The 10,687-nt window shown below is 37.8% G+C and overlaps 1 protein-coding gene across 1 annotated transcript; it reads left to right on the forward strand.

Moving 5' to 3' along the window:
* Positions 1 to 246: 246 nt before the first annotated feature.
* Positions 247 to 7,133, forward strand: echs1 (enoyl CoA hydratase, short chain, 1, mitochondrial). Its single transcript, XM_062994855.1, has 8 exons — positions 247 to 389; positions 3,326 to 3,520; positions 3,916 to 4,043; positions 4,159 to 4,258; positions 4,344 to 4,448; positions 4,553 to 4,672; positions 6,710 to 6,777; positions 6,854 to 7,133. The coding sequence occupies exons 1-8, from the start codon at positions 299 to 301 to the stop codon at positions 6,917 to 6,919; spliced, it is 873 nt and encodes a 290-aa protein (XP_062850925.1). The 5' UTR covers positions 247 to 298; the 3' UTR covers positions 6,920 to 7,133.
* Positions 7,134 to 10,687: the final 3,554 nt, after the last annotated feature.

Genomic DNA, 10,687 nt, shown 5'->3' on the forward strand with positions numbered 1-10,687 from the left:
AATATGTGGTCTGTCTGTTTATTTTTAATTAGTTTTAAATATGTCACTTTTTGTTAATACTTGACCCAGGCTTAGGTCTCACTGCCAGCACCGAGAGGAGTTGCGTAAGATCCAGACCCCGACTTCTTTGAACGCCTTTTGAGCCGAATCAAAGCATTTATAGCCGAATGAACGACATTGAACTTTGGAGTCGACTCTTGATTCTTTATTCTTGGAATTTAAGAATCGACTCGTTTGATCGACTCCCAGTCCAACTAGATCTGTGCAAGCGTGCCTTTCAGCTTTTCAACTAATACAAATGGCTGTTTTTTGTAGAACGACTGCATCACTTTTTAAACCGGCCAATCTACTATCGTCTGCATTTGTATCTATCCGACACTGCAGCTCAGGTAAAAATGAAGATACATGCTTCCACATGCATTTGTCCCTTGTTCAATGTCACTTTAACCACTACTGAATGTGCGTACTGCTACTTCAGGAAGCGTATGCGTTGCCAGTGGCTAGCGGGTTACATGCTAACCGTGCGTAATAGGCTAATAAACACCAAGAATGTAGTTATAAATAGTTAGCTATAACAATGGGGAACTTTATATTGTTAATTGTTTATTGCTTGTTTAGGTAACGCAGTTTGCTTTTGTGAGGTGCACATTTAGTTAGCCGTTCTAGCTTCTCTCTAGCTAATGTTTATTGTACATTAGCTGACTAAAGGTTACCAGTCTTTTAGCCTTTACGTGCATAGCAAAGCTAACAGCTTAATAAAGTTGGCTAACAAAATAACATTAAAATATGGCTATTAAATAGCTCTGACAGTTTACATTTTGATATTTAAGTTATTTTAAAGCAACTTGAGTAACAGAATTCCAATATACAATAAATATATTCTTAGAAGTCATGATAGTGCATGTCAAACAATGACAAACAGCATCAGCGAACAATGGCCACAACCAGGAGCTTATTTACATAAACACTTTACGGAATATTTGCTAAATGTTTTAAATGGGCGGCTCGGTGGGTTAAGATTCCTTTATTAATCCCCATGTGGGAAATTCAAGTGTTACAGCAGCTCCAGTACAGTGTAAGTACAATTAGGTTTGCACTGGCCCCTCGCATGGTTCGATTCCCAGGTGGAGTGATCTGGGTTCTTTTTGTGTGGAGTTTGTATGTTCTCCCTGTGTCTGCGTGGGTTTCATGCAGATACTCCGGTTTTCTCCCACTGTACAAAGACATGCAGTCAGGTTAATTGGAGATACTAAAATTGCAGTAGGTGTGACTGTGTGCGTGTGTATGTGTTTGATGTGTTTGTTTGCCCTGTGATGGAATGGCGACCTGTACAGCCTGTTTCCTACCTTTCACCCCTTTAAATTGCACCCACCGTGGCCCTGACCAGCATAAAGCGGTGATAAAACACAATTAATAAATAAATTAATTAATCAAAGTTTCAAATAGACACACACAAAACACAGAATTAAATGAGCATATACAGTGGCAAGAATAAGTATGTGAACCTCTTGGAATTTTATGGTTTTCTGCATTAATTTGTTATAAAATGTGATCTGATCCTCATCCAAGTCAAGTGTATTGACAAATATAATGTGCCCAAAATAATAACACAAAAAAATAAATTTTCTTTCAGGTCTTTATTGAACACACTCATTCAACATTCAAAGTGGTAGTGGAAAAAGTAAGTGAACCCTTGGAATTAATAGCTGGTTGACCCCAGCTTGGCAGCAATAACCTCAACCAGGCGCTTCCTGTAGCTGTGGATCAGACCTGCACATCGTTCAGGAGGAATTTTAGCCCATTCTTTCTGGCAGTACTGCTTTAGCTCTGTCATGTTCCTTGGATGCCTCATGTGTACGGCTCTCTTCAAGTCAATCCATAGCATTTCTATAGGGTTGAGATCTGGGCTCTGACTTGGCCACTCCAAAAGGCAGATTTTGTTTTTCATAAGCCATTCTGTTGTGGACTTGCTCCGGTGTTTTGGGTCATTGTCCTGTTGAATCACCCAACTTCTACAGAGTTTCAGCTGGCGTACAGACACTCACATTATCCTGTAAAAATTTTTGATACACTTGGGAATTCATCTTCCCCTCAATGACTGTAAGCTGACCAGGCCCTGATGCAGCAAAGCAGGCCCAAATCATGATGTTCCCTCCACCATACTTGACGGTTGGGATGATATTTTCATGATGATGTGCAGTGCCTTTTTTACGCCAGATGTATCGCTGCGTGTTCTTTCCAAATAGTTCAATCTTAGTTTCATCTGTCCACAAAACATTTTGCCAGTACCGTTGTGAAGTGTCAGTGTGCTCTTTTGCAAACTTCAGGCGTACAGCAATGTTCTTTTTAGTAAGCAGCGGCTTCCTTCGTGGTGTCCTGCCATAGACACCTTGCTTGTTCAAGGTTTTACGAACTGTAGACTCATGAACACAGATGTTAGCCTGTACCAATGCCGCCTTCAAATCTTTGGCTGTCACTCGGGGTTGTTTCTTCACCTCATTGATGAGTCTCCGTTGTGCTCTTGGGGTCATTTTGACGGGGCGCCCACTTCTTGGCAGAGTAGCCACAGTCCCAAATTGTCTCCATTTGTAGATTGTTTGCCTTACTGTAGACTGGTGAATTTCTAAAGTCTTTGAAATCACTTTGTAACCCTTTCCAGCTTTATGTAAATCAACAATTTTTGATCGTAGAGCCTCTAAAAGCTCTTTTTGGCGAGGCATGGCTTACATACGCGTATCCTTCTTGTGTGGAGCAAACTCAAAAAGTCTAAGTGGTTTTTATCAGTCAAAGTAGCTCTAGTCCACACCTCCAAACTCATTTTCTTAACAAGACTCCAGGTATGCTAACACCTGACTCCAATTAGCTTTTTTGAGATCATTAACTCAAGGGTTCACATACTTTATCCACTAGCACTATGATGTTTTTATGGTTGTTCTCAATGAAGACATGAAAGATCAAAATGTTTGTGTGTTATTCTTTTAGGCACATTATATTTGTCGATACGCTTGACTTGGATGAGGATCAAATCACATTTTATGACAAATTAATGCAGAAAACCATAAAATTCCAAGAGGTTTACATACTTTTTCTTGCCACAGTATTTGTCAAAATAAACTTTAGTTCTTGAGGACTGTGGTAGAATGGAAGATTTATGTGGGGATTGTGAATGTGTAGCTGACAAAGCTGTAGATATTATGTAATTTTAAACACTGACCAAAATCTCAAAAAACGCAATTTTTTAAAAGATGTATTTAAAAAAAAATCTTATTACATGGACAGTTTTATTCTGATATAATTTTTTCATCTTTTTTTTTTTTTTTTACAGGTCAGTACCAGTACATACTGGTGGACAAAAAAGGTGAAAATAAGAATGTTGGTTTCATTCAGTTAAACAGGCCCAAGGCCTTGAATGCCCTTTGTGATGGCTTAATGCAGGAGGTGGGTAAAGCTCTGGATGGCTTCGAACAAGACACTGGGGTTGGAGCAGTTGTCATAACCGGCAGTGAAAGAGCCTTTGCAGGTATACAAAAGACTATCCAAGTATATGTTTTATTGTGAGGGCACATTTACATCTTTGATTGAACCTTGTTAAATAATTTGTGGCCCTGACTTGGTAAGCTAAGGTTTGGCAACACAATCTTTTTTTATTTTGGCTGCAGCTAACATAAAACATACAGAATCATAGAAATACTCTTGAGGGGAATAATGTATATGATTGTCCAAGAAAGGTAAGCTTGGTTTTGTGTAAGCTAATTCTCTGTGTAAGCAAGTTTTAACCCAAAACCAGATATTTCATCTTTGCATCTGTGATTCCTACACCTTACTAAGTTGTGGCCACAACTTAATTATCTAATTCCCATGCCTTGCAAAGTCATGGCCAAGCATGGATTCACATCCATTTCTCTTTTTGTTTAGCTGGTGCAGACATTAAAGAGATGCAGGACAGAACTTTTCAGGAGTGCTTTGGTGGCAATTTCCTGGCTCATTGGAACAAAGTGTCAACTGTTAGAAAGCCTGTTATAGCTGCTGTTAATGGATTTGCTGTATGTAAATACTTTGACTGTTCATATTTAGTTCCTTTTTACACAAGTGGGTTTTCACTAGTTTTGTTAATCAAGAGCAAGTTCTGTGTTAACCATTAAACCTTTTTATTCATAGCTTGGTGGAGGCTGTGAGCTGGCCATGATGTGTGACATCATTTACGCTGGAGAAAAAGCACAGTTTGGGCAGCCTGAAATCTTACTGGGGACTATTCCAGGTGAGCATAGTTTCTTATATCTTGGTCTCTGAAACTGTTTTGAACTGTTTTTTGGACTTGTATTTATCTGACCTCCCATGCACAGGGTCTGGTGGTACTCAAAGGCTCACTCGAGCAGTGGGAAAATCACTGGCCATGGAAATGGTTCTTACAGGAGACCGAATCTCAGCACAGGAGGCCAAACAGGCTGGTGTGTTCTTTAGAATTCTGTAATTATTTAATTACATTGTATCTTAAAATAAACTGAGTAGAGAATACATATTCAGCTTTTGTAATGACATGCTGCCTCTGTAGGTCTCGTGAGTAAAGTGTTTCCTGTGGATCAGTTGGTGTCAGAAGCAGTCAAGTGTGGGGAAAAAATTGCAAGCAATTCAAAACTTGTTTCAGCCATGGCCAAAGAAGCTGTTAGTGCAGGTAGACGATTTAGCTTACAGTCTCTTATTCGTTTAAACCATTCTAGACTATTGGGAGTTTTGCTTTGTATTTCTTGTTATCCAACTAGCTAAAACTTAACTACCTCTAGGTGGAGCCAGTGTACTATCATCAGGACAAGCATGCTAGTTTTTTATCAGGGGATTCATAACACTCATTGTTTGGTGTGATAAAAAATTGGAGAAAAACATACCCTGCTTCCCATAATATAATAGAAATTATTATTAGGCTGCTGCTAGTCTGGATTCCGCACAGCATCAATGTTCTGGGAATCTGATTTCTGCCCTCATCACTACATATAAAGCCCCTAGAAAGAAGAGTGAGTGAGTGAGTGAGTGAGTGAGTGAGTGAGTGAGTGAGTGAGTGAGTGAGTGAGTGAGTGAGTGAGTGAGTGAGTGAGTGAGTGAGTGAAAAAAAAATGCCTTCAGTAGCACACTGTCCATTTTGGGTGTATTTTTGTTCTATAACAAATGCATATTGCAGTGCCTTGTCTTTATTTTCTTTGGCTGTTTGATTTGTGGTTGTGTGACATACAGGGGTTGGACAAAATAACTGAAACACCTGTCATTTTAGTGTGGGAGGTTTCATGGCTAAATTGGACCAGTCTGGTGGCCAATCTTCATTAATTGCACATTGCACCAGTAAGAGCAGAGTGTGAAGGTTCAATTAGCAGGGTAAGAGCACAGTTTTGCTCAAAATATTGCAATGCACACAACATTATGGGTGACATACCAGAGTTCAAAAGAGGACAAATTGTTGGTGCACGTCTTGCTGGCGCATCTGTGACCAAGACAGCAAGTCTTTGTGATGTATCAAGGGCCACGGTATCCAGGGTAATGTCAGCATACCACCAAGAAGGACAAACCACATCCAACAGGATTAACTGTGGACGCAAGAGGAAGCTGTCTGAAAGGGATGTTCGGGTGCTAACCCGGATTGTATCCAAAAAACATAAAACCACGGCTGCCCAAATCACGGCAGAATTAAATGTGCACCTCGACTCTCCTGTTTCCACCAGAACTGTCCATCGGGAGCTCCACAGGGTCAATATACACGGCCGGGCTGCTATAGGCAAACCTTTGGTCACTCGTGCCAATGCCAAACGTCGGTTTCAATGGTGCAAGGAGCGCAAATCTTGGGCTGTGGACAATGTGAAACATGTATTGTTCTCTGATGAGTGCACCTTTACTGTTTTCCCCACATCCGGGAGAGTTACGGTGTGGAGAAGCCCCAAAGAAGCGTACCACCCAGACTGTTGCATGCCCAGAGTGAAGCATGGGGGTGGATCAGTGATGGTTTGGGCTGCCATATCATGGCATTCCCTTGGCCCAATACTTGTGCTAGATGGGCGCGTCACTGCCAAGGACTACCGTACCATTCTGGAGGACCATGTGCATCCAATGGCGGTGCCATGTATCAGGATGACAATGCACCAATACACACAGCAAGACTGGTGAAAGATTGGTTTGATGAACATGAAAGTGAAGTTGAACATCTCCCATGGCCTGCACAGTCACCAGATCTAAATATTATTGAGCCACTTTGGGGTGTTTTGGAGAAGCGAGTCAGGAAACGTTTTCCTCCACCAGCATCATGTAGTGACCTGGCCACTATCCTGCAAGAAGAATGGCTTAAAATCCCTCTGACCACTGTGCAGGACTTGTATATGTCATTTCCAAGACGAATTGACGCTGTATTGGCCGCAAAAGGAGGCCCTACACCATACTAATAAATTATTGTGGTCTAAAACCAGGTTTTTCAGTTATTTTGTCCAACCCCTGTATATATGTGTATTTGCCTCAGCCATCATTATCATTTCTATGTATATTTAGAGCGCTAAAAAAACAGCATTAAACAACATGCATTAAATGTTTTAGGGGTTTAAAAGTTTCTTTTAGTTTCCAGGTTGTCCTTTTTTAAGTGAACTGATGTGTGTCTGTGCTACTGAGCAGCATTTAAAATGTATAATGTACAATCTCTTACATTTCTAAAATTGTTCTATGACATTTTTGCTTTCAGCATTTGAACTGACACTAAATGAAGGCAATCGATTTGAAAAGAGATTATTCCATGCAACCTTTGCTACAGTAAGTATAGTAGGAATACTAAATGACAGACCTCTTTTGGAGAAAATGTAAAACCTAGCCAATGTTTCTTTAACAGGAGGACAGAAAAGAAGGTATGATGGCATTTGTTGAGAAGAGGAAAGCTGTTTTTCAGGACAAGTGAAGGTCATATCAATAAAGTGTGTTTTAAACACTAATATATTTACCTGGTAATTCACTGCTGTTACTGAAAGACTCAATCATGACTTGACACATGTAAAATTGTTTCAAAACACAAAATAAAAAAAACCCAATAAAATGTTGATCTTGGAGAAATTCTAGTTTATAATTTTTAGTTGTTATCTAATAAAGCTCAGATTGTTTAAGCTGTGCATGGATATCTTGGATTTCATCTAACTGTCTTTTGTCTTAGTCGGATGCCTAATTTTTACGTACTGTTATTGTGGACAGATGAGGGTAGCTGCTTTTGTTTCACTACTTTTACAATCCCTTCCTGGTACCCCTGGTAAATATGAGTGAAAGTGGTTATATGTAATTCACCTTTTGATAAATAAGCTTCATCTCACACAAAAATGAGAAAAATCCAATCTTTAACATTAAAGTAAATTTATTCAAAGAAGAAAAAAAACTTTCATCAAAAATTCTGATTTTTAATTAAACTACATGTGCCACAGTTACTGGCACTACAGCATTTAATCCTTTGTTTAACATCCATTTTCCAATAAAAAAACACCTAATTTTCTCATTTAGTATCTTATAAGATTGGAGAATATAGTGTCACAGAATCTCTTTAAATCGTCCAGGGCCCTAGGTCCCCTCTTGTGCACTTTACTGTTTAGCACTCCCCACCATTTTTCTATGAGGTTTAGATCAGGTGGTTATGGCCATGGCAGAAGCTTAATATTTGTGTTGATTTGAAGACATTGATCATTGTCCTGCTGGAAGATTAAAAGATTACCCATTTTTTAGTTTCTTAGTAGGAAGATTTAAAATGTCCATGATGCCATGTACCCTAACAAGGTACCCAGGGCCTCTACCACACTTACCAGTAGGAATTGGGTTCTTTTCAGTGTAGTCATTCTTCTTTTTTAACACCAAACCCACCCTGAGAGTCCCAATAGCTTTCAGCAAACTCTAGTTGCTTACATCTCTTGCTAGGTCACTTAAAAGACCTTTTCTATTGGCATGGAGGTGGTGTCTGGTGGTAGTTCTGAAAATTCTGAAAGCGACTAGTGAGGGCAAGACAATAGGGGACGTTGCTTTGTGGTAATATTAAATGTATTAAAAATCACCCAGCTATGAAAAGAGTTAATCTTTCATCTTACGCGTTTATTATTTCCTCAGGATTCAGTTTTACACGCTAGATGGCGCTAAAACTGCGCTGGTATTAAATTCAGCATCTAGTCGCCAGTCTGATAGAAAACGAAAAATAGCTCTGAATGTTGTCATGCAGCTCAAGAGTTGCGAAATATTTATTATAAATGTATTCAGTTATTATACTTTTCTCGCGTTTCGAAACATATTCTCAGTTTTAAGGATTCTGTTTAAATATTTCATTGTTAAATTTGAGTTGTTTTTTTAAATTGTGAAGAATATCATCACAATCAAAAATGCAGCCTGTCTGATTAGTCTGTTTCTTTCCTAAAAAATACAAGACGTGAAATAAATACAGGTTACATTAAATGGTTTAATTTAAATGTGAATTTATTTCAAATGAACAAAACGCAATACAATTGTCATTCGGTTTCATTTTTATGCCGATATAACCTATTATGTTTGCGTAAAGATTAAGTACACTGAGTGCACTTATATATTTCAGTAATAGTGTGGTTGATAAATAAGGTCTCTGCGCGCATATTTTAGGTTTTTACATTTTTAAGAAAAAAACTCAATATTTGCATACTGTACTGTCTCACAAAATGGTTTACTGAATGTACTTAATTTAATTCTATGGTTCCACATAATGCGCAGTTCAACATTAGCGCAGAAATTCTATTTAATAAACTAAATCATATTTTTGTGACAGACAGACAGACAGACAGAAAGAAAGAAAGAAAGAAAGAAAGAAAGAAAGAAAGAAAGAAAGAAAGACTAGCCTATAAAAGGAAATATGACCTGAAAAGTTTTTTTTAGAATATGCCTGACATTATTATTATTATTTGCATTTTCGTTACATTTGCTAAAAATGTATTTCACGTTTGAAATTAACTCAGATTTACTGTTAAAGAAATTTTAGATTGTTTTAATGATGTTGAGAATGTTTGGACTAAACGTTAATTAAAAATACATGACAAAGCTGCATCACTACCTATAAAAATCGATGTGCACACCATGCGCTTTTACGCACAGATCGGATTTGCCACTTGGATATTTAATAGTGCTTTTGTTTGATGATTTTTAATCAAACGTACAGGCATAAAAGAGCACATCGAATTTAATTATGAAACAAGTCTTTTATTTCTATTAGATCATGTGAGAGCACTTTTACTTATAAGATCACTGTTTTCTTCAGACGGAGACAGTCCGTATATTCTCAAGAGTCCATAGTCTAATTGATTTTAATTTTCATTCAATATCCTCCTCAAGTGGACTTTCTTCTCTGCCCCTGGAACAAAACTTATAAAAGAGCTGAATGAAAAACTTTCTCCACATCGAAACTGCACAAAGGTCTGGAGAAAAGCGAGCAGAGCAGCAGTTGTGCTTTGAAGTCTGTCCCCTGCTAACGAAAGGTCAAAATAATAAATGTAGACCCAATTGAGGCGCTCGGCCCGGACAAAAGAGGCAAAACGTTACATTTTGGCAGAGGCAAACCCATCATGGCGTGATAAACTCATTTAAAAAAGCAGAACCAAAGAAGAGCAGCGTGGGGCCGAGTTTTTAGAAAAGAGCTTTCAAACTGATCAGACGCTCTTTGGCTCCTGATGTTTTACCTCCTTCCATCAGTCAGTCTCTCACTTTCTCTGTTCCTCTCTTTCTCTGCTCCTCTTTCTCTGCTCCTCTTTCTCTCTCCACTTCGCCTCCGCATTCTCATCACACTGAGCAGAAAAAGTGCGTCTAAAAGCACCGCGTTTGTTTAATAGCGCGTTTGTTCTGTCTTTCATTCTTTTAGCGCACTGAACTGGCTAAATTAAATTGGATTTGCTTACTGCCACGCTTTTTACTAACCCTGTCCACACAGAATTTCTTTTTACTTTTAAATACAGTTTGCTTCTAAAACAACAGCATCACTTTATTCTAAAATCTTAAAACTCCTTACTGGCATTTCGTTTCAGGTAAATTATTTTTATTTAGTTCAAAATAAATCGTAAAACTTTAAATCCAAATGATCTAAATTTTCACAATATTACTTAAGGTGTAATTTTTCCGACAAAAGCCAGAACAAACATGTAATCATCTGGTGAAAACAGGATGTAGGCTGTAGCAAAATAGAATTCAAGACAATTTTAGCCAAAAAAAAGTTGAGTTAAATATATTACATATTACATGGCTCTTCATGGTGTTTTGTGTTGTTAAGCTAATTCTACTTTATCATTTTAAGTTCTAAGGACCTGCACCTATTTAGATGTTTAGTGTGCCACATCAACAAAATGACAAAGTTTGGGCAAGATTGGCAAAACAATATTTTTGATCAAATCAGAAAAATTATTTTACTATTTTTTAAATTCAAGCTTGATATATATTTATATGTATAACAAGAACTTGGAAACAAATACTTAGCATTTCTGTGTAAATTATTTTGATGTGTATTTTTTGTGAGTTAAATTTTTTATACCACATACAGTTTATTAAATGGAAATAAAACTGGACAACGAAAAAATACAATTATATAAAACAAATTATTTCTGAAACTTTATGTAAATTTTCTGTGCACTTGTTAGAGAAAAAGCAAGAGCTTGGAGATTGGATATGTCTTTTTATGCCTTGTGTTTGT

The sequence above is a fragment of the Trichomycterus rosablanca genome, chromosome 5 (assembly GCF_030014385.1).
Source record: "Trichomycterus rosablanca isolate fTriRos1 chromosome 5, fTriRos1.hap1, whole genome shotgun sequence".
NCBI classification, from domain to species: domain Eukaryota; kingdom Metazoa; phylum Chordata; class Actinopteri; order Siluriformes; family Trichomycteridae; genus Trichomycterus; species Trichomycterus rosablanca.